Source organism: Pollicipes pollicipes, unplaced genomic scaffold (genome assembly GCF_011947565.3).
Source record: "Pollicipes pollicipes isolate AB1234 unplaced genomic scaffold, Ppol_2.1 Scaffold_266;HRSCAF=296_pilon_pilon_pilon, whole genome shotgun sequence".
NCBI classification, from domain to species: domain Eukaryota; kingdom Metazoa; phylum Arthropoda; class Thecostraca; order Pollicipedomorpha; family Pollicipedidae; genus Pollicipes; species Pollicipes pollicipes.
This window is the reverse complement of record NW_023596155.1, coordinates 169957-193956: the sequence shown is the minus strand read 5'-3', so window position 1 is coordinate 193956 and position 24000 is coordinate 169957. Positions and strand designations below refer to the sequence as shown.

The following is a 24000-nucleotide window of genomic DNA, read 5'->3' as shown; positions in this document are numbered from 1 at the left end:
GCGCTCTAGAGATAGTTGCCGTGATGTCAACAGTGCATGCCAAGATGTTTCCAATTGTAGGGAGTCCCTAAAATGATGCCGTCTCGCTTGCGTTACTTCATTTGCCCGGGACCACCGAAAAATGAATGCTATTTCACCGGACCTCAGCCTCAGGGCATGGGCATGGGCTGGCTGGTCATGTGACCTTTCCGGGTGGCCTGGGCTTTGTCAGCGGAGCGGAGCAGATGTCAGTTTAGACTGATACCCGGAGAACATAGATCCAGTGTCCAGGATGGTCGGAGAGCAAACACCATGGACCTGCTTCCGGGCGGAACGGCATGGCGTACAGCGGGATATCCAGGGTCAGGTGGCTAAGCACAGCTGGATGCCCAGGGTCAGGTGGCCAAGCACAGCTGGATGCCCAGGGTCAGGTGGCGAAGCACAGCAGGATACCCAGGGGTTAGGTGGCCAAGCACAGCTGGATATCCAGGGGCAGGTAGCCGAGCACAGCAGGACACTCAGGATCAGGTGGCCGGGCACAGCAGGATACCCAGGATCAGGTGGCCAAGGACTGGGCGTCAACGCTCACATCACCAAACGTTTGATTTGCGGCAGAGCCGGACTGCCGCTGGGGAGCAGCACGGGTCACTGATGAAGAGATCGGGGCATAGAGAGGCCATCGATGAAGAGATCGGGGCATTGAGTGGCCATCGATGAAGAGATCAGGGCATAGAGTGGCCATCGATGAAGAGGTCGGGGCGTAGGGTGGTCACCGATGAAGAAATCGGGGTGTAGGTTGGTCACCGTCGAAAGGATCGGGGCATAGGGTAGCCACCAAATATATCGGGCATAGGTCGGTCACCGAAAGATCGGGGCATAGGGAGACCACCGATGAAGAGATCAGGGCGTAATGTGCTCACCGATTAAGAGATCGGGCCATACGGTGATCACCGATTAAGAGATCGGGGCATCGGGTGGTCATATGAGGCGGCAGTGACGAGAACACTGGCTCGGATGCTAACAGCTACGGACACCCGAAATCCAAGACCGCGGTACACAGGTAGATGACCGGCGTCTATGGACCTAATGTCCTTGAAAAACAACGACTGACAGATTCGCAGAACTGCAAGAGGGCACGGCATCACGGCTTTCCTTAATTCAGAGAAGGTTACATCCATGCAGGAAATTAATGCGCACTGCACACCGAAAGACGATGGAACATTGGGGCAGCTTGTATTTTGACTATAATTTCCCGCTGAGAAAAACAAATACTAGAAATATCATAAGTAACTCGTGTTTGCAACAATATTCTAGCAGAAATATAGCGTGTGACACATAACATTTTGAAAAATTACACAACTGTTGACTAATGCTCTTGTATCTCGCCACATTTAATCCCGCCTTACGATAAGCGGTGAATGCAGCAAAGCGAAAAGGTGTCGGCTTCAAAAGGCCACCAACTACATCGACTCGGTTGGCCACAGGCCTCAGTCGCAGCCAGCACATCCCGCCGGTCGTGGGTCCTCCGGGATCGCTAGGCTGGGATGGTGGCTTGGCGTGGCATGGCCGTGTCGTTCGAAGGCTGCGCGCGTCAACAGCTCTCAATGCCCTAGCTGAAAGAGTCGAGCCTCGCTCGGTGATATCGACCCGAGTGACGTGAGTGATGCAGTGAATAGCTTTATCTTTCGTAACAAGCAGGGACAAAGGGTTTCGGACCATGCACCAGAAACGAATGAAATCGCCGGCTCCGATCCCTGTTAGAGTCTCGCGAGCATTATTTGGATCATTCGTCTCAGAATGATCTGTGCAATAAAAGTCAGCGTAACGTACGAGTATTTCTTACCCCACATGATTCGCTAGTGAGGTATTGTTTCGTCTTTGAATTTTGAATGTCTGAGGTATTCGCTGATAAAAGATAGTTTGTGCTATATTTTGGCATGCACATGTCCATGCCGTGTAATATGTGCAGAGAATCATTACAACACTGAAAGGAAGGAACGATTGCATGTTCGCGAATGCTTATCAAATTTGAAAATCAACATTTCAGAGTGCAGTAATTCGTTTGTCACAGTAAGCGCGCAAAGCCAGTGTTATTTCTTGCCACCCAGATCAAATGGCTTCTTATATCAGCCATTTAACGAGTAGCCTGGAACTCGGTGAAAGTGGCTGAACAGCGTGATCTAAACCCGGAGCAAAAGTCAAGGTGGTTTCCCACCTTCTAAACGCCGTCATCTTCTTCAGCCGAAGGTGATATTTCCAGCGGGGTGCCACAGTGCGGAGTGTCTCGACAGCTGGGTGCAGGCCTGGACGCCGCCTGGTGGCCGTGACCCTGGGGCACAGTCCTAGCCACGCCCTGGCGCCCGCACCAGCCCCAGCCATCCCTGCCGCCAGGTGGCGATGGTTGCTGCGCCCCGAAACTGGGCTCCGAACTGGACGGAGCCATCCACAGCACCGTGGCCAGAACAACGCAGCGGAGGTGTCTGTTAATCACACCGAATGCGTGCAAATGTGTTCCATGTTTCAAAAACACCGGGACGCAATCCCATCGGGTGATCCGAGAGCACCAAAGGCAAAAGAATACTGTGAGTTCGGAGAAACGGGCGTTGAAAAATTCAAAATGTAAGGCGCATAAATTGTAAAAAAAAATCCGTGTCTGCCAAGAGTCATTATCAAACGCAAATAGATCCGCGCCCACTGCGGAGTTCCAACGCGGCCCTATTGTTCTCAGGACAAGCAAAAAGTAACAACACGGAAGCCGTTGCACTGGCTCCAAGACCTTTAAGTAGCCTAGGAGTGCGAGGTAAGTTTCAGAATGGTTCAAGTGTTAATGTAGTCAGTCAGCTATGATTGAGTAATCATTTTCAGTGGCCCGGCTTGGCCCGACCCAGCCATTACGCTTGCTGAAAGATGATGTATTTATATCCACTGTGACAGTCTTGTGCAGTTTTCCAGCGGCAATAAGCACAGTTTGTTGTTTGTTTGCTTGTTTTGTTTGCTTTTTTGGTCTGGTTGGCTTATGTTTGTTAACAGTTGCGTGTAAGTGTTTCGACCAAACGTAGTTCTCTTGATGCGTTGGAATTTGCAGACAATTGTTAATCAATACCTTCCGATGTCGGTTAAAAACCAGACACGTAAAACATGCTGATAACAAAAGATGAACCACACGGACCAAAACCGAGTCCCGATCTCGATGACCCGGCGTGGAAGCTACACAAGACCAACTAATCCCGGCAGCAAGAGAACGGATATCGTGTCCTTAAAAGGCGTAGGTTGATGTGTGCGTCCAGCCCGCCGATTACAAGCCATTGATCCGCCAGCTTTGGGGGGCACTCGTAGGACTGATGAGAACTCTGGACGACCAGAGCAGATAAAGTCGCGGTTCTTTACTGTTGGTTGTCTGGGAGTTTATCGTCCCACGAATCACTAAGCAGACTCAGCAGTGTTCAGCTGACAGGCGGGTCAGTGTTCGACCCGGAAGCGGTCAATGCATGTTTTCCGAAACCAGCTTCAAACACAACAGCTTTGGCAATGTACCAAAAGGGACTGAATTATGAAATTGTGCGCAAGAATGGCAAGTGCCCCAGTTTGTTGTGGCACTTTTCATCAAGAGTAGTTGCACCTTTCCCATTACCTTAGTCACAATCATCAAAGACACAATTTGTTGAAAGTTATTTTGTTCTGACTTCTAAATTGTCAGACTTTCGTCGTGATATCGCAATGTTGATGTTGAAGCTGATGACGAGTTGAGTCCGATGTCCGCCGATAACCGATTGACGGCTGAGTTGAAGTTGTTGACGTTGATGTTGAAGTAGTGCTTGCGTGGGTTCCTAAAGGCGACTGTCTACATTAACTTAAGTGTTGGTTACATCAACGTGCCGATATCACTCGCGTCCGCAAGCATTTCTCACCCAACGCCGCCAAAGTTGTCTCACTGGCCGAGCTTCTTCTCATGTTTCCGGGGGCGTTTGCCCTACTGTTCACAGCCGCATATTGGAGATCAGAGTGTGCATGGGGGCTCCTTAATTATCCCTGTTAGATGCAGGCACCTTCAAAGAATCTGTTAGGGTAAAGGGGTCTCATCGGTGGGCAGTGAGTTCGGCAACCGTCCAGGGCCTCACAAGTTGATTGGTCAGCAAATGGGGCCAAAACCCGCCTTTGTCTGCCGACAAAGTGAACAGTCAGCGGGTTGTCAGAGATGATCTACTTGATCCACATCTTAGGTCAACAGCCATTGAGGGCCTGCGAGGCTGTTTTTAGGCGTCCAATTACCTTCTAGCCCGCCGTAAACGAAAAGCGTCGGCTATGATGTATATCGGTCGACTCATCTATCATCTCTGCGCGACCACACGTGGCGATCTATTTGACATGATGAGTGTTGCTGTGCTGGGCACAGGTCATAGCGTGCTGCAGTGCTTCGTTTGCGATCAGCTGACACGCCTGGATGGGCTCCGTACCACGGTGCCCTGACGATGGCTCGTTTGGAGATACTCCGCCAAAAAGGTGCTTGCTGAAAAGTTCAAGGAAAGTTTTTCTCCGGACAGCCTCAAGGACAGGCTCAGGGACGCGTGAGGTTTTTCTGAGCGCAATCTGCAGCGTCTTAAATGCTGGATATTGCCCAGGCAGCGATTTGTTAGCGATATTTCGGGAGTCGCCGCCTGACGCGAGGCGTCGTCTGGTGGCGCATGCGCGATGCCCGCGGTATACCACCGATTAAATCTGTGCACGTCCAACATGGCTCATGTTCAGTCGGCACTCTCATTCCCGTCCATGAGAGATAAGCTCTGGGGACAGTACAGTGGCCGTGTCATCCGCGCTTGGCATGGTAAGCGGCTGTGTCCTGGTACCGGGCTGAGACAAGGGCAGGTGTTTTCCGGTAGCTCAGTTGGTTAGGTGGGTCGTCCTCGGATTCGTCGCCCCCCCCCCCCCCCTGGTGGCGTAGGTTTAAGCTGCTATAAACGGTCGTCATTTGCCCCTGACTGGGATGACCTGCGGCTGGTGGGAGCGGCCGCGCTGAAGGGCAGCTGACGTTAGCGATATGAAGGCTATGTCGAGCGTCATGTCACGTGACATTCAATTTTTCGCCCTAAAATTGCTCCGGTGGGTTTAAATTTCCCTATCGGGGTTGGAGTTAGAGTCCACGCAACAAGCGCCGCTTAGCTGTGGTTCTGATCCCGGAGATCCGTCCAATCAAAGGTTTGGACTCAAGGCTTAAAAGGTCACGAAAAAAGCTAGCTCCAGGCCCATTTCAGATGCATCAGTGCTCAGCGACTAAAAAAATTCCTAGATAAAAGCAGCCAATTCTGGTTGATTCATGAGCGCTGCTCACCTATATGACGTGTAAAGTTATTGAATGGTTTTACGTATGTTTTCCAAGACATGGGAGGTGGTATATTTTCCCAAGATGCGGGAGGGTTTAACATATAATCATGTCTGGGTCCTTGTTGTGGTAAGCCTTCTCCCAACGTGGCACATTTAGTATCAACACGGTTGAAAGAACGTTCTGCATTTGTCGACAATGGTAGATCAAGCTATACATTTGTGTGTAATTTATCCGGGTTTGTTTCAGACATGCTTGTTCGTCTTAACTATTGGTACTGGGCGAGTTGGGGGCTGAAAACACCTCACACGGAGAAACCGGATCTGTTTTGAGATGCCTCCAGTTATTGGAAAGGCCCTCGTGAACATTTTATCTCAAAAATCGTTGCTACAAGCTTCCAAGTAGTCTATATGCTGCTGTACCTGTCATATCCAGCCCCATGGAATTACACATGAAGCCCGCATTATCCCGACACCGTATCCGGTGCGGGAAACTAAAACCAATCAGAAATTGTTAGCGTCGTGCCATGATGAACATCCGAAGTAGGTCGGAATCTCCTGCGACCACCTCCTAAACACGACAGAAGTTGAAAAGTGTTTCTCAGGTGCAATGCTCCCCATTTTGACGAAAAGTGAGTTGTCCATGTCCCCCTTCCCCCCCCCCCCCCTCCCCCTCCCGCTCCCGGACTGCAGACCACAAACTGGACAACGGCTGCTTGCTGCTGGATCGACAGACGTTGTCCTTTCATCCAGCTCCCTGAGCCGCCTTCGGTAGTATTGCGTTTTGAGTCCGTGATCTTCTTCGCGCCGTGCTCTCGGGTATAGTTCAGCGTCGTGCAGCCACCACATGGCTGTTACTCATGCATTAATTCAGTGGCACACTCAAGTCGTCCGCATACCTCGAGTCCTACAACCGTGCAGGCGCGCTACCCAGCATCTCGTTGTGAGCCAACTGTGTGGAAAGCGTCGTAATGTCTTCCGCGTCATTGGCATGAGCAGTGGTTCGGCCCCGTGCTTCCCAGCGGGAGGAGTGGTGTCGGTTTAAGCGTGCAAGACGACCCGTAAATAATCCAGCCATTGAAACTTGGAGTTGGTAAAACGTAAAAGTAGCCAAAGCTTCATCTTATACGTCTCGCTCACTGATAGCTCTGGAAGAGCTTGCGCTGTACCGCGATGCAGTGACAAACAGTGTCAAGCGTGGAACCACCGATAGCCTTTTTAGGACTGCCGAGGATGCGCACTGAGATGGCCCGAAGCTTTGTCTTCCGGGCTGCGTAAAGCGACGGTAGTCGCCTGCATGTCAAGCCATGCCCGAGGCCATCCGATGACGTCAAAATGGCTCGGCTTACCCGTGTTACTAAATCGACCTCAACAACTTGATTATCCCTGAGGCGCTGGTGAGACTGACGGAGGGTATGAAGACGGTGGCCAGCGATCGAGTGGTCAAGTCGAACGCATGCGGTCGCTTGCTGAAAGGAGTATGCCACCTTTTTGTACTTATCACATGTAATTAGATCAGACGGGGCCGGTTTGGTCGGTAGCATCAGCTCTGGTGAAATTCTTTCAGGTTCTCGAAAACTCAACTTGCAGTAACCTGCCGCGACGAAAGAGATTGTGCGAAAAGAGACGAAAGAGATTGAGATAGAGATTGTAGAGATTGATTGTAAGAGATTGTAAGAGCTTGTATCTCCTGCTAATCACCTGCTATGAAGCGGTATTTTTTTCATTTGCCTTGCTTTTTCAAATATACATGTAGCGTTATCTTCGCCACACGTCAGTAGACCAAAATGCGTTGCAATTAGTGGTACGAGAGGTTGAAACATTGTCTTGAGGAAAAAAACTATGCCAGGATGAGGTAATTATCACACGAATTCAATTTAACGTCTCGCCATGGTTTGAATGTCTTTCTTATGGCGTTTCGCATAGTAGCCTTTCCACACTTCAGCTTTAGGAAAATATCGTTTACTTCGTCACTCAGTTTTATACGAAGTTGTGTTAACGAAGTAGTTATAGACAAGTAGCATATCACGCGGTCTAGTAACGTGCATGCTAAAACTTCCATCAGTTCACTTCTCGTTAAATGGCTTAGTACCGTCCGCTATTTAAAAAATAAACACTCACTTCTAGTGACGTCCTGCATAGCCATAACTGGCGCGGTACGTTCTAACCACCACAATCCAGGTAAACCAATGGTCTGCTTGTCGATGTTTGCAGTAAGCTTTGTCGTTTCACCACGCCAACTTGTATACCAATTTTGAGCGAGGCCGAAGTGAAGTCCTCGCGCACAGCTGCGAGAGGACCACGATGAATATCTCGCTTAAATGTTGTGTATGCTCCAAGATTGCCCATTACAGATATTAATTAACGGCTGCAAAAAAGAAAAAGCGTAGAGCTATGGCGAAACGATGGCTGCGTGATTTGGACGGCACACACCCCTAAACCCATTTCAGCAGCCCTTATAGGATCACCGATGCAATGAAACAAGACCAAACTATACAGGAAATAACGCAAAGTATTGCCACGACTTGTTCACTGTAGCGGAGGAATCCTTCTCATTCTCCAGCCATGTTTCCGCAACTGCAGGAATGCCAAAAATGCCACTCAAAACGATTTAGAATCCGGTAACCCATTCTCGTGCGTATCTGTTTGAAACTCACCGCAACTAGCAACTTATGGTTCCACAGGCCATGTGGGCCTGTGCGATTGTTCCGGCATGGACATCTGTCCGAGGTTTAGTTTTACAGCAGCGTTCGAACAGTTGGAATGCTTTCTGTCAGGTAATCAGGTCATCTGATTGACCCTTGGAAAGGCCCTTTAAGCCTCGTAAACGTAGCTTACCCCACCGGCTAACACAGCACTAACGAGTGTAACACGCGAAGTCTAGCCAGACACCGGCGTCTGTCGCATCCAACAATATCAGTATATAAAATGTGCAGCACCACAACAGTGCACCATGTGCGAGGGTGCTGCGGCCCAGGTCCACTTGACATCCCAACTAAAGGGAGGAGTGACGAGGGCGAAGTGTCTACGCTGACGGGGGGGGGGGGGGCGGTGCTGTCGCCATGGTCTGCTCAGCCGCCGCCCTCTCCGTCTTCGTTGCCCCCTCTGCCGTCTCCTCGAACGCTGCCTGCAAGGTCGCGGTCTCTGCCAGCCGCCCCCCGCCGTCTCCGCTCCCAACGCCTCCACCCCGGCCCGCCTCCGCCTCCTCCATCTCCGCCCCCTTCGTCTTCGCCCCCCGCCACATCCAACCCCGCCCGCTTCCACCTCGAACCCGCTCCTGTCCACTCTCCAACCTCCCCCAGCACTGTTACGTCCACGGCCACCTCCTCCACGCGCGCGTCGGCGAGTGCCTCCTCCGCGCGCGCGTCGGTCGCCGGCGCCACCACCCCGCTCGGCGTGCCGTCCGAGAGGTAGCCGAGGTTCACCATGCCCTCCTCGGGCTCCTCGCGGCCGGCGGCGGTGACGGCCGGTGGCGGCATGGAGGCCATCAGCGCCGCCAGCAAGCTCTGGCTGCGCAGGTTGTCGCCGATCGAGTGAATGCCGCGCACACCAGCGGGGCGGGGCTTCGCCCGGGCTGCCCGCGTGGGACGTGCCCGCCAGCGTGTTGCTCATGCTGAGCATCAGGTTCAGCGCCGTCTTAGAGTGCTCCGGGATGAAGACAGCGTCCCGGTGGATCAGGCCGACGTCCGAGAGGACGTGGCGCAGCTCCTCGGCCTCGCGCGCGATCAGCCGTGAGGTCGACTCAGCGTCTTCATCACCTCCTTCGACTTGAGCGTCTTCTGCAGGAAGTTGAGCACCAACACCCAGTAGCCAAGCCCGACCAGGATCCAGACCATAACGAACACCTTGTACACCGTCGTCCAGGCGTCGTCGGCGGCGACCGCTGCCAAGCGGACAGGACGTTATGTCAGAGACTGTAGGCGCAGCTGCTGGGCGTCAGCTGTCGCGCCATGAACGACGACATGACCGAGAGTGAGATGCGGAGCATTGGTCGGGCCTGTCCCCGCATGGGAAAGGGTCTCCGCGTGAGAAATAACGCCAGGTGCTTTGGAAAGAGGCACTTTCACAACAGGCAGGTTCAAGCGGTGTTTCAGCTCGTTCGCAATCCGGATTTCATGAATTTTAATCGAAGTTGATATTGGAAAGCAAAATTACAATGTCTGCCGGGTAGCGTTATCGACGAGCCTGTCCTCTTCAATTCCATCGATAATCATACGGTAGTACAAACTGGATTGACTGCTTCCACCCCAAGCCTATCGCGTCACAAGTTGTGAAGCATATGCTCGCCCGTGCCGTGGCGCGTGCCAATTTCAAATGGATTGTCCTTTGCACCAGGCAGCCGTTCACGCTGCTGGTGGGGTGATGTTTCAGGGGGAGAAAACACTTGCACGTGCCCTTACAGCCCACATACCACGAGCGCACTATGATTAAGCTGGGCTCGCTGTAATCGATGCGGATCAAGAGCACAGCTGTTTGGACAGACTGATTCTATTCAAGCGGCATATGGCGCCGTTTGGGAGTATCGAAGCTGTATTCATATGCACAGTGTGCATCTGCCAAGCATGACCGCAAGTGCCTGAGAGTCAGTAGTTGCCGCACCACAACCGCCTGTGGTCTCGCCGGGACGGCGAAGGTCAGCCCATGCCCCTCCCCCACTCCCGTGCCTGCGGGCCCGCCCGTGTGGTATCAGGGTGACGGGACGACGCTCCTCTGGGGTCCACCCGCGCGCCGCCGCTCTCGGGACACACACCGCGCGGGGAAAATCGCGCGTGGGGAACCGTGCCGTGTGCCAGTGCACTGCTTGGTTTGCGAGACGTTTGTCTTCAGCATGCTGGAAAACGTCTATGGCGCGTTTGCATTTATGGGAACGGATCGAGCAGGTTACGAAACCACTCCGTTACTACGCTACACATTGTTATTGTAAAAGGCGTGTTCGATGCTGGCAGGCCCGCATCCGATTCGCCGCAGTCGTCTATTAGCGACGGTCTTCAACGACGAGAAGGACCCCCCTCCGCACTTAGCTTCCAAGCGATGTTTCGAACCTGCTGTGTAGTCTCCGAAAGCCGATGGTGGAGAGTGTGATGAAGGCGTAGTAGACGGCCTCGCGGTAGTTCCAGTCTTCCAGCCACGAGAACACGATGGCCGGCACAAAAACAAAACAGCAGGAAGCCCACGAGCAGGTAGATGGCGGTGAAGGCTGCCAGGCTCCATCTGCACGGCACACACGGACGGGTGGCAAATGAACGCCGTGCAACTCCAGCAAACACATCAACATCACAGGCTGGGTGGGGAGCAGTGCCCTTTGTTCTACAAGGCAGGACTGCATATCGAGCAAAAAGCTAGCACTGGGTGCAAAACGGCAAGACTGTCTGCATTTGCAACTAACGATGGAAACGAAACGCATGTTACAAGCGGGATTTCACCCGCTTCCACCGCTTTATCTTAAAAGCTCGACGCCAGTTTCCATTTCACAAGTTCTAGGCTATCATGAAACAAAAAACCCGCCGTTGTTCAGATGACGAGCGGAGTGCATTTTTTATGGAAAGCGTTCTCGCATGCGTGCTGGTGTTAAAACGCGTATGGTAAAAGTAAAGGTAAATGCGGGGGACGACAGTTATCGCTGGACCCGATGATCCCAGTGAACACATACGCTCTTAAACGTCTTTCGCGGGAAGTTTCAGCACCAAACACCCAGTAGCCAAGAACGCTCGGAAGTCCGCTCTGTGTCACAGCAGACTTTCTCTGTGTCAGAGCGGATTTCCGAAGGCGTCAATCCAGGGACCTCTGCTGACTACACAAACTGAAGCGCGCACGTCAGTTGGGTAATGAGGTCATGCAACTTGCTGAGCTTTTGTAGCTAGACTTATGGTAAAGGGAGCTTTTGTCCATTTTTCACGCGGCATTTCTTCCAAGAAATAATTGCGTTGTGCGTTGAGGCCTCATGAGAGGTTCTGTCACGCTGCAGGAAAATTTATGACCGGTGGTAGCATAGCGAAACGCAAACACCCACCACCTGGAGATATCGCGCAACGTAATACTCCTGCTGAGAACAGCAAAAATCTAACATAGGCGGCATGAAGTAAAAATGGCACGTTGTAAGCAGGGCTCAGTGCATGGTCAGGCCGCTGAGGACGGAGCATTTCTCGGAAGCTGGATTGGACCAAGACCGGTTCGTCGTGCGGCCTCACGCGTGATCAGGCTGAGCGCTTCAGAGAGAAGTGATGCAACACTCGCAAGTTACAGTCCAGTCGCCCCAATGGAACAGTGTCATATCTGGCATTGTCGGAGCTGGTGACAAGAATGCCACCAGCGGACAGTGTCCAAAAGATAGCAAAATGTTTGGAGAAATTATAGCGTCATGTATCTAGGCCGACGACTCTAACACTAAGGGAAATCGTTAAAAGGTGAATTAACACTTGTAGTAAACCATACTCAGCGGTGAATATGCAGGTCAACAGTTACCGAAATATGTTGTGCTGATCCAAAGCATTTAGCGTAATACACCATCCTGGACACAGCGAATGATTGGGCTGAAACATAGGACGACGGGATAAAGCCACATATGGGTGTCTAACGTGCTGAGCGGTTGCGCTGAAGTGCAAAGCAGTAAAATAAAAAAAAACTCGTGTCCAACGCGTGGAGAGTAGCTTAGTGAGGAAACCTGCGTTTTTAGAGAAGGAACTTGCTTTTTTATGCATAAGACAGCCAGCACTTTGCTGGCTGCCTCATGTTTAAAAGAAACAGCACCGAGCGCGCGCGAGCAGCCTCCTTTCGGCGAGAAGGGAACTGCGTGATACTGCATGCATGACGACAGTTCCAATATGCAAAGCTCAGAGATGCTCTTCGTGGGTGTTCAGAAACTACCCGATGGAGACAAATCGTCAGACAAGCTTGACGGGCTCTACAAATCACGGAGTCCCGAGACCGATGCCTCAATGTCCTGCAATTTCCGGCACTGGCCGGAACAACTCTAGTATCCGCCCAATGACCCAGTTTCAGCAAGGACGAACTGAGCAAAAACCTGCAGCCGTCGCCAGCAACGCCATACATCAGGCTTCCCGGCCGCCGCCGCTAGGCCCGGCGTCGCTGGAGCATGTGGCCGGGACGGCTGTGGCCGGCATCGTCGAAACCGACGAGCGATCGTCGGGCAGCGACGCCGCTCGCAAATCGCCGGGCGGAGTGGGTCAGGATCGTTGACATGCTTCGCGGCGCGCCCGGCCGGGGGCGGCAGTACCTCGAGTCGCCGTATCGCCGCTGCCATTTGGAAGTCGTAGAAGTTGAGCAGGTTGCCGGCGAAGAAGAAGTCGGAGAGGCCGGCCAGCAGCAGGCCGCTCGTCGGGATACCGAGCAGCGAGTACACGATGCAGAAGATCTGGCCGCCCGGCGACGACGGCGAAATGTGGCCATACCCTGGCGATGGACCACGCGTCAGTTAAATGCACTTTGTGAAATATTTAGTACCAACTATTGAAATATTATATACCAACAACTAGAACCTTAGGAGGACCCAAGGCGGGGGCGCGAGCAAAATGGGCAGCTGCCCTTTCCAAGCTAAAGTCGCCCGGGAAAAACTATGTTTGCCCCTCCCAGAGCTTTAGCTTAATGTCCATGTTACCTCGCTGTTTTGGCCAGCATCTTTACAAACCAATCGCGCTGGTCACGTTTTCCTCAACCTTGGCTTATGTCGCGCACTGGTCGACACACTGGTGCACAAAGGCAATGTTCCAGTTTTTAATAAGCGGTTTCAGTCTGCTATTTGCTGCTCTGGTCGACGCCTTTCTGCGTTATTTTAGGTTGGGGAATATTTTTCCCCAACTGTTTTTCACTGTTCATGTGGTGAAGCGCCTCATTGTGTGCTATTTGCGCCGGGTGTCTTTTTTCCTAATCACCTGTTTTTTTTCTATTTCTGTATAATGTTTTAACTAGCAAGGTTGTTAGATCTGTTTGGGTCACGGCGGCAATTTAAACAACTTTTTGCACTATTTCCTGGTCACTTCAACTTATTGCACATCACCGAGGACTACAAAACTGGTCGGCCCAACCCATGGCATACGTTGGCTGATGGGGGGGGGGGGGGGGTAAAGAGAAGCACGGTAAAGATTAAGAAGGGGAACAATGTGAAGGTAATTTCACCGGAACATTTAAGTCAGCCTCATTGGTATTAGGTCCAGTAGTCGCGGACCCGTCTGGTACGGGAGCGTGGCGCGCAACGCATGCCATAAAAGGGGCGGGGAGTCGAAATGGAAGGTCATAGATCTGCTCTCTATCGACAGTATGAAACTATCTTAAGATGCTGCAAGCTGATCTGATTGTTAAACTATCATTCTTGAAATGTTGATCGTATGAAACAGGAGGGAAACGGAATAGAGGCAGATTAGTTGCTTAAAGTCCATCCACAGTAAGCTACCCGTTTCTGATTTCCGTCCATATGCGGTGAAGTCATACTTAGGAAGGCGGAACGAACACAAAATAGACTGTTGCGGCACTTCAAACCGAGATGGTGGAAACGGCACATTTCATGTTTGGATGTCATGAGTTAGCTGTGTTTGATAAAGTGTGGGACATTTTGACCCACTTGACGCGAATCGAACTGATCCCGAATTAACTTCCTGTGTGTGGACAGACTAGGGTGAGGGGAGGGTTTGCTGGAAATGCATTGTGTGGGATTGGGGAGTGCAACTGCCACCTCTGAAAGGTCTGACTTCCTGTAATGCAAATATCAAAGCTCACAGCTGCCCTGTAAGATAATTTTTAAGAAATCTTGCGAAAGTCGATCAAAGTTTTGAACCCACTGGCCATATGGAGCCAAAATCACAGTTTCAGGTACCTCAACCTTGTTTTTTTTACGCTTAAGTGATGAGCTTGAAGCTGTGCTCATGAGCCACGTTCCCAATGGTCAGCCACACTTAAGTGTAGTCTAGTGATTTGCACAGAGTGTGCGATTTACTTGTACATTGGGCGTGAGAAAAGTAGTCCACAAAACATACAACACACTGCCCACGCAAACAGCTGACAAAACCCCGAAACCCATCCAATCAAGCCAGCATGAAGCCCGGGGGGCCTTTTCAGCCGCCGCATTGCGCGCTGTGGGCCCAAAAGTAACAGTTCACATTGTACCTAATTTGGGAGGGAGGACTTAATGGGATGTCATTGTGAAATAAGACTTTGTTTAGTACGGTGTCGGGCATAGATAAAATGATTCACAAATACAATATTGAATAAACAGCGAGGTTTGGCTGTTCTGTGTTAACATCCGGTCAAGCCCTCCCCTTCCTCCCATCGTACCCTGCCTTGCCTATCAATAAATACAGATAGATCGTCTTGTGACTTTGCTGTCTCCTCTCGGACCGCACGTTACTCCTGATCTTCTTTGTGACCTTTTCATAACATCCAAGCAACGGTGGAAAAAAGGAAAGAGTCGCCAGGCACTTCTGTTCAGGGCAGGCGGGGAAAAGTACGCAGGTTTTTGTTCAACTTTTTGGTGCGTTGTCACCTGCAGCTGGGAGTAAGTCACCAACTGCGATCCCGCACGTTATCTAAGGCCGGGCAAGTCAAGAACCTTGAAGCCCCTGAGACGAAGAATGGTGCTACTAACATTGCCGGTCAATCATCGATCTACAGATATGACCTCCAGGATGCTCCGAGGAAGCTGACCAAAAGGATATTAGCAGGTTGGCATCGAAGTGGTCGGATTTGGCGTCGATCGTCGTGATGGATTGCAAAGCAGATGGGCTCCTGCCCTTTGCCAGGGTTTCCCGGCATGTCGGCACGTGGTTGACAAAGTTCTTTGCCCAAGGAAATGCAACAAGGAACTTATCGAGCAATGCAAGTGGCCTGCTATTTCACGGCACACAGAAAAGACCGGGTTCTGGCACTCCATCTGTCAGCTGCTTGGTTAAGTGGGGAGGGCGAAGGACGTGGCAACAGCGGCCAAGTGATGGGCAAGTTAGTCCATCACTCTCTGAAGTGTTTCAAGAGCCAGACGGACGCTAGATGCGATCTGAGCCTGCACAATGAGCGTGGCTACCAAAAGGACAGCGGCGTTCGCGCCGGGGAGTTTCTGTCAAGGGCAGGAACGTAGAACAGGTCTTCATACAGGCCGATGCTGCCATGAGAAGCGAGGCGCCGTGGACCGGGCCTGCGCTGTCTTCGGTCGTAGACACCGTTGAGCTTGCTGCCCTGCAAAACTTTGCCCTTCGGGGCCACCGAGATGTTGGTAGGATTGATCCGTCAGGAGCTTTCCCAGAGAAAAATGATGGCAGTTTTTGCATGGTCGTGTGGTTCAAAACTCATGCCGGGGACAAAGATTTAGCACAGCACCTCAAAATGACTCCGGGAAACGCGACGTGTGCGTCAAAGGCGACGCAAAATGAGGTTTTGCAAGAATACAGCAACATTTTCAAGGAACTCGCTGTGCTGCGCTGCCACAAGTCTCCCAGTTGGGGCATCAGTGCAGACGAGACCACAGATCACACCAGCAGGGAGATGGTGGCGCTTTCAGTGTTCGCTACGTAGCTGAGACAGGGGCATGGCGTGGTTTTCTGGGAGGACCCTGTGGCCCTCTTGGATGTTCTCGGTGATGAAACGGATGTCGATGGTGAGAAGAGAACGAGCGGGGCTAACTTCGGATAAATTGTACTGAAGAGAGCATCAGAATTAAACCTGCGTCGGAGTCGCTTGCTGCTCAGTCTTACAAAGGACCAGCTTTTTATGTCTAGAGAGGGCATGGGAGGTCGTACCAGAAATAAAGAGTATCGCCTTAGAAGCGAATTACCTTTACTACGCCTCCCACGGTGTTGTCAGCTTGGCGACATCTAAGATGACCAAGGACGGGTATCAGAAACGCTCTCGGCGTTCTTGAAGTCACGGTGACGTTTGTGACTGGTGAAGCGAAACGGTGCGAGGCTTTGCGTCGCGCGCAGACTGAAGTCGGGCTCTATGTCAGCTCAAGCAGCTGGAGATGTTGCCCCACGAGGTTCGTGGAGAGGCATACTGCAATAGAGAGGTTCGTGGAACAGTTGCCCGCCATTACCGCAGCCCTACAGGAGGTGACTGAGTGGCAAGATGGATGGGTAAGCTCTGGAGCTGCTTTACATCGGACAGGACTGCGGACATCCGAAACTGATGTTCAGCCTACATGTTCTGCTGAAGCTGTCCGGCCGGCTACTGCCGCTGTGCAGAGCTCTGCAAGGGAATGGTGCTGACCTGGTCACAACCATGCACCTTATCAACGAAGTCGTGGAAGAGCTGGAGAGGCTCGGATCCAGCGATGCAAAATTCTCCAACATCTTCTCAGAGGCAGAGGTATGTATGAAAGCAGTAGCAGGTGTGAAAATAAGCCGTTCGCGTGTCGCAGATTGGCGAAGCACACCCCGCGGCGCAGCCACGTCCTTCACTTTTGAGGCTGACGCGGTCGGAGGCTGCTTCCGAGTGGAGCTGTTTTCCAGCGTTGGACCACTTGCTGGGTGATGCTCGTGCTCGCTTCGGTGAGCATCAGCGGAAGTTCATGACGCCGTGGGAGATGGACTCCCTGCCTGGACGAGGTTCGCTCACTCGAGCTCAGCGTCGGTGAGGCAGGCCGAGGCGGAGCCCATGATCTGGCGCAGGGTGTGGACGCGTGTATGTTCTGTGAGGCCATTCTCGGCATGCAACGGCAGACACGTGACTGTACGCTCTCGATTTTTCTGCTCTAAGCGGACCTAGGCGGAACGGATTTTTTTCTAGGCAAACGCCTCAGTCGTGACAGGATACGATCGTATCCTGTCATTTGACCACAGCTTAGCTAAGTGTGCCCGGTGGGGTGGGATATTATCTGGCGTTAGTGCTGAGCGTGAGTACGGAGCGCAATGCTGCATCTCGCTGCGGGGCGATGGTGCCTGCAGATACAGATCCCTGTGGTCGGCAGAGAAGAGCCACCGCGGATGACACGCGGCTCCACCGAGCTCTTCGGGTGATGTCGTCACAGATTGGTGAGTTTGAACGCACAGTCTGTGAGATTGCGCTGTCGTCATCACTCCGTCTGCGGGATCCATTCTGCCCGTGAGCTGCATAAAGCTAAGCTCAGTAATACGTGGATGTTGTAAAACGTTGATGCCCCAGCTGTCAGACGTTGCATCAGTTCGTAGGCCCACATAAAGAACCGCGGAATCGACAAACGTTTTTTAAATGGCATCCGACAGATTAAATGAGAACTAATTTGAGTATTGATAACAGATGTTTAGTAGCACTGAATGAAATTCGGCACTACAGTCATCAAGCCTGTTTTGAGTGCCAATAGCAACAACTTGTGTGTCTTATTCTTAGTAACCGCCCAACCGTCAGCTGGCGCTAGCTATCAAAGCGTTTTCAAGGAATGGAGATTACCCCGCTTGCACAAAAGCTGGTATTACACTCAGCTGAGTCGCCGAGATCGCTGTGCCGGAGCCGTCCCAGGTGAGCCGAGACAAGTATTCCGTGAGGCTGGCCGTAAGTTGTGCGGGCCTCTCACAGTTGGAGGGACGTATATGACGCGCAAAGTGAGGGATGACATGCAACGGCGCATCCCACGCAAGGTGAACACCCCGCGTGACGTAACCCGAGATGCGCGCACAACCTCACCCCTGCGCCTTGACCTTAGCCTTAGCGTTAAGGTTACTGGCGACGGTCGTTGGGTTTGTGTGAGTCTCTGCATGTGTGGAAAATTGTGATGCGTTGTATTGAAGCTCTGTGGCGCTCATCTTCTCCGGTGAAATAGCCCCCTCTCATCACGTGTTTGACACTGTACGGACCATTTATGTCCTAATGTGTGCAACAGGCCTCGCAGTGTCTCGAGGGCAGACCCTCAGCAGCACAGGATCACGACCGCACTGACCCGGCGGCCAGGCCCCCCGCACGTCCTCCCGCATCCCGAGAGAGGCGGCTGCAATGGGCAGGCAGCGCGCTGGTCTGTAGGCGCGTGGCATTGGCCGAGTGCCGCGGCCATGGCGTGCTGTGGCCGCTCCTCCCGAGCGCTAATTACGTCACGCGTACAGAGAACAGGCGCGGTCGCAGACAGATACGGAATGGCAGCCATTCGCCGGGTCAAGCCTGGGATGGCGAGAGTTGGTTTATCTATTTATTAGCATGGTGGAGCGAACACCGAAAAGCCATTACCAAGGCCGCTTTGGTCCCGTAATTATAGATTTTCCACTTGTCCCGTTGACCATTGGAGGATATAAAATCATCCAAGCAACAGTGTCAACCAATTACCCACAAGATGGATAACCCTGGGCGCTGCACGTAAAGATCAAATACTTGCACGAGCAACGATAGGACGGGAACCGATATCAGAGTAGTAGAGACAGAAGTGGCCGTAAATGGCTCCTTCGCATCCTCGAATTTCTAGACCTGCAATCGCATAAGAAGTTATTTCACGCACGTAACCGATGTAGACCGTTCCGAAAAAAGACGAAGTGTTCCCCTCCCCGATGTCTTTTCTGCATCCGCCTCTGCTTTAGAATTGGTGCATTGGCTTATCTCGGCCTCGTAGATTGCAATATTCTGGGCTCCAGGGTTTGTCTGGATGCCAGTGTTCATCATAAGACGGATAGGCTTGTCTGCTTCCGCCGTTAGACGACTGCATCTAGTCTGGCGCACATGACAGCAGTGTAATCGATCCCCAGCCGACGAAATCTGGCCATCCATAGCACATCTTGAAGGATTTTGGCGATGTCCAAGGTTCATGTCCGACTGATCTTTCACAGCAATGTTTATGGAGTATGTGTTACAATTTGGCGCCCTGCTTAAAGGGAAAGAACCATTGGTAGCTGGAACTAACATCCTGAATGGGCTGTTACTATGAGCGAGGCCACGGGTCGGGCGGAACCGAACGGAAGTGGTACAGCCTCGGCGGCCGCTGGCTAGCTCTGGGTAGGCACACCTTCGATGGGTTTGTATCTGTAACCTTTGCGTCCGCTCGCTTGCGCGGGGACCGTTCGTAACCTACGCATCTGCATCATGCATCCCGATGCGCGGTGCAATGTCAGTAACGAGAAATACACTGATTCAAAAGCAGTCTCGCAATATTTTCCAGGAATTTGCATTCGTACTGACTGGCCAGGCGGCGTTCCCTTGCAACGTTGCCTTATCACTATAATTCCATCTTCCCCATTCGATTGGCATGGAAAACGGAAAATTTACAGTTTGATCGAAGCCAGGTCCAGATGTCGACGAACGGGCGGCGTAAACACATCAAGCCACCGCATTCTGAAAAATGCACAGCGGACGATCGGACTGCCAAAGATCTGGGTCGATGTTGACAAACTGCCAGGCGTTAGTGTGCGAAAATCATGGATCCGCCACTTTAAGACCGTTTTAGGGATCGATGTCAGATTTCAGTACCTAGAGATGATTACGACGCGAAATCATGTCGGCAGATGTACCACCTACAAGTCACAGAGCAATTTCGGCACACGTCGACCCCGTCGGTGCGACGGTGGTGGCGGTCAACGTCCTCGTCTCCAAACCCAGAGTCGAATGTGTCACGGTGAGGTCCAAGGCAAGAAATATCGGGCTTGGAAACTGAAAAGGCGTGTGGTGCAACTTGTCATGACCGATCTCCTTGCACGATATTTGCGTGTTTCACAACACTATGATCACGACCAACGAGCGAGTAAACAGTTCCAACTTCCGTTATTTCGTCGATTATCGGTTTTGTCAGGCTAAGAGCCTGCCATGTTTTAAGCAATAGCTGGTGAAGGTGGGCGCGGGTGCCAAGCATAAGTGTGCCTTTGCCTGCTGATATCACTTACTGAAATTTTACTGCACGTATTGACACTCCATTTAGATGGTTTTCATTTGTGATTAAGTAAGTTTTGTTGGCCTCATGTCGTTACTTAATTTCGGTGGTTGCACACACTCGTTTTGTGAGAGCACGGTTGTATTCTGGCATTGTGAAATGCAACGGGGCACAGTGGCCACCAGAGCAGTTGGCAGCGCCCGTCTGCTGCCGTCGGTTGTCTCGTGTCCCCGCATGCGCTACTTCCAGGTGATGGTAGAGGAGCACTTTAAAGACGAGGTCTTTGGAATAATCTCATTCCTCACAAAAAAACAGAAGAATGGCGAGATAGATACGTTGATATTTCGCCTCTATGTCTTTATCGAAACGGGAAAATCAGTACATGCATTTAGTTTCAATAAAGGTGTGTAGCCGTAATATCAACGCATATATATAATATATATATATATATATATATATATATATATCCACCATCCCCGTTTTTATACGAGGAATAAGGCTATTACTACAGTCTTATCTATATGCACAATGTTCCTTGCAAACGCACTCAACAACTCAAGAAATACTTACGTTGACGAGGTATAGAATAAGTTCTTCAAGGCGACAACTCACGTTCTCTCACGTCTCTCGACTGCGTCATTACGTATCATCCACGTGATGATGGCATCTGTTCTCCCTTCGCTCGTCCCACGACGAAGACTACGTCTAACTGCTCCTGAACTCTGCTGTTTGGACTGCCGGACGTCGGGGTCAGACTGAGATCCCTTCCCAATGTGACCAGTTGTTCATTCTTAGTGGGGCGATAAGCATCCCGGCGGGGTGGCGCTCACGAGCTCGTAATCCCAGGACCTTTGACAACAGTCACGCTCGAATGGTGGCCCGGTGAATTTGGTATAGCTGTCATTGGAGCTTTGCAGCGAACTCAGTGACCGGGGCGATATGGCGTCGCCTGCCTCCTACCCTGGCGGGAAGGGCGCGCGCCGCGAGATATCGAACCTCGTATCGTTGGTTTCCCAGACTCGTAGATTACCCACCGCGCTATCGGCACCCATTTCGACATATCTGTAAAGAGGCTGTGCGGCGAACTGACATCCACTATGAAATATTGAGCCAATGTCGGGGCATTGGTCATTTCTTTTATTAAATATGCTGCAGTGTGCAAAGGACGTCTTTACCCGTCCTACATTTTGACAAGCAACTTACTGGAAAAATACCTTAACCTACGTAAGCCTCAGAAAAAGGCTGGCCTGGCGACTGGTGTCATAAAAACTTCCAGAAAAAAACAACTTTACGGTCTCTTTTCATAACCTGAATCCCAGTGCATACCACACGTTAAAGCATTTGTCATCGTTCCGCCGCCTGGACATGGCACAGGGACTCCGGCGCTGCCCCTGGCGAGCGGCGGCGTCTCGCCCGCACCGCCGTCCTCTGCCCCGGGCGGCAGCAGTCCTCCGGGTCACGGTGCCGGGGTCACGGTGCCGTGCGGCAGTGCCGGACGTGCCGTGACAAGGCCGGCGCTCGGCACGGGAGGCGAGCACGCCCGCAGCACGCTCTGAGCACGCCCCGCCGCCGGTACGTGCCGGTCGCACCGCGGGGCTGATTGGCGACCACACGCCGGATCCCACAACACCGGGTTGCGCCCGCACGCTGGACCGTCGTGCCGCCTCTCAAGTCCATCAGTTTCAGGTGGCCGCAGCCAGGCCATGCACGGCTGAGGCAGCCGCCCACAAAAGCCGGACGTGGGTCCAGCGAAACGTTTGGTATGCCCGAAAGCACCGAGTGCAAAGTTGATAACGTGTACTTCTCATTTGCACGTGGGTTTGTATTGATGTGTTTGTGTGTGTGTGGCTGGCCGAAATTGCGTTTGAAACAGTAAATTGCAGCCTGAGAGTATGACCTGCATGCATTGCATCGAGACAATGTGAGCCTGACCTGGCCCTAGCTATAACTTTTCCTCGACCTGCATGGTCATGTTGCAGTAGGTGACGGCTCATTTTTAGTTAATCCGTGACTTCTTTCTATATTTTGACTTGCACTTTTGTTTATCTCATTGCATAGTTTTTATTTATGTGCATAGCCAATCAATAATTTACTTTCATAGTCTAGGCCCGGCAGCTACTTTGCTTGTGCCATTGCATGCCTGATTATGTACATCAGCAGCCTATGAAGCCTAAATAGCCGACCTGCCGCCTGTGACGGGCGTAAAATTAGCCAAACTGTCCTTGAATCTGAACATCCCGTGTTCTGTTCGGGCTGTCGTTCTTGCCGTCGTCAATGACGTCGGCTGCCCAAGGAATGCGGAATGACGTGTACCGACGCTATGAGGAGGGAGAGGGGGAGCCTCAGACCAAATATACTAGGTGTGCCGCTCCTTGTACCAGTGCCCTTATCTGTGTGTTGAGAAATTGATATCTGAAATGGCAAAGAAGCACACTTAGCGCACGGGTCAATGCTGGTGAGGATGTAGGCGTGTCTTGCCTTGAACACAATCACAAAGCTACAAACAATTGAGGACATCAATATCAACATTCGTTCATTAACATCAACATCATTCGACCGCTGACATCTACGTTCGTCCTTCATTGAGCATGCCTCAGGGAGCTCACCGATGGTTGTGACGACCGTCATGCAGAAGAAGACGGAGTCGATGAAGCTCCAGGGGACGTCGCGCTGCTCCTGGGCCAGCTGGTAGGCGCCGTCGCCGCACAGCTGGACAGCCTCGTCCAACGTGTCCAGCTCGCCTGTCAGGCCATACGACTCGAGCAGGACCTCTGTAACGGAAGACGGGAGGTGGGACGGACGTCGGCTCTGACGAGGTGTGGAGAATGAGCTCCCATGCAAACAGTCATTCAGTAATTTTGGCAATTAGTCTACGAAATCGCTACTGCTTGATCATACATTCATTCATTCACACATTCATTACCTGCATTTTGGTCAACGCTCGCTCATCCGCCCACTCACTCTTTCAGTCAACCGCACCAACCTGTCATTTGCTCACTCACTCATCTGCGACAACCAGTAATTCGTTCACTCGCTCACTCCCTCAATCATCCGGCGTGAACCAGTCATTCACCCACTCTCCCGATCCGTCACGCACATTCACCGCACTCTCTAAAAGACCCCTCGCCTTCTCTCTCTTCCAACCAGCTCATCCATGTCCGCTGCGCAGTCACTCACAAGTCCATTCATTTAAGCGAAGCACCCATTCCTTCGCCTCTTAAATAAATGAGCGTGGCCGAGGCCCTCCGAAGAGCAGCTGGAAGTCCTCTCCCGACACTCTGAACACCGCACAGGGTCCGAAGGTCAGCCAGGCGGGCCGGTACTCCGCACAGGGGATGGGACTCCGAAGGTCAGCCAGGCGGGCCGGTACTCCGCACAGGGCGGCGCGGCTGACCTTCGATCATGCCGCACACGCCCAGTGTAAGTGAATTGCTCCGTGAAACCCGAACACGCTGGAATGCCAACGGGCTACCAGCGGCGCACGGCGTCGACAGGTCTCGGTGCTCACCGACTTTGCGGCTGATGGCACCACGAAAAGTGTCTTGTGTAGCCGATTGAAATGCAAGCCGACTTCACTCCGTGAAATGCAGACCGTTTACATCGACGCTAAAACCGAGCGTCTGACAATCATTGGCCGGAGCGGGCGATTGCGCGTCGTCCGCGGCGATAGAGCTCCGCCAGTAAGCTTACCCTCTTACCGACTCGGTGGGCGCCCTCCTCCTCGCAGCTGGAGAGTGCGGAGGTCTTCAGCGTGGACCAGCTGGGCCCCGACTCCTCTGTACTGTTGTCCTGGATTCGCCGGTACTCTGAAAACAAGGCAAAGCGACGCATCACTATGCTGAAACTCGCCCCAGACGACTGTGACTCAACCGAGTTGGACACTCGAGCAAGTTAGGAATTACCTGTCGACTTGACAACTTGGGCAGGGTTGCCGGCTTCCGAATGTAAAA

At 52.2% G+C, this 24000-nt stretch overlaps 2 protein-coding genes across 2 annotated transcripts in view; both read right to left on the bottom strand.

Annotated features, from left to right (window-relative positions):
* The window catches only part of LOC119114582 (ras-specific guanine nucleotide-releasing factor 1), a gene marked incomplete at its 3' end in the record, with an annotated part of 98938 nt that extends 90215 nt beyond the window's left edge, over positions 1–8723 (bottom strand). Inside the window, 1 exon segment of the mRNA XM_037238671.1 lies at positions 8581–8723. Within this exon segment, the coding sequence (XP_037094566.1) occupies positions 8581–8723 (143 nt within the window).
* A 3643-nt stretch (positions 8724–12366) lies between these two features.
* The window catches only part of LOC119114580 (potassium channel subfamily K member 5-like), a 23583-nt gene continuing 11949 nt past the window's right edge, over positions 12367–24000 (bottom strand). Inside the window, exons 2-5 of the mRNA XM_037238670.1 lie at positions 23749–23856; positions 22657–22821; positions 12530–12705; positions 12367–12381 (exon numbers count right to left, since the gene is read on the bottom strand). Coding sequence (XP_037094565.1) covers positions 12367–12381; positions 12530–12705; positions 22657–22821; positions 23749–23856 — 464 coding nt within the window. The remainder of the gene's footprint in view (positions 12382–12529; positions 12706–22656; positions 22822–23748; positions 23857–24000) is intronic.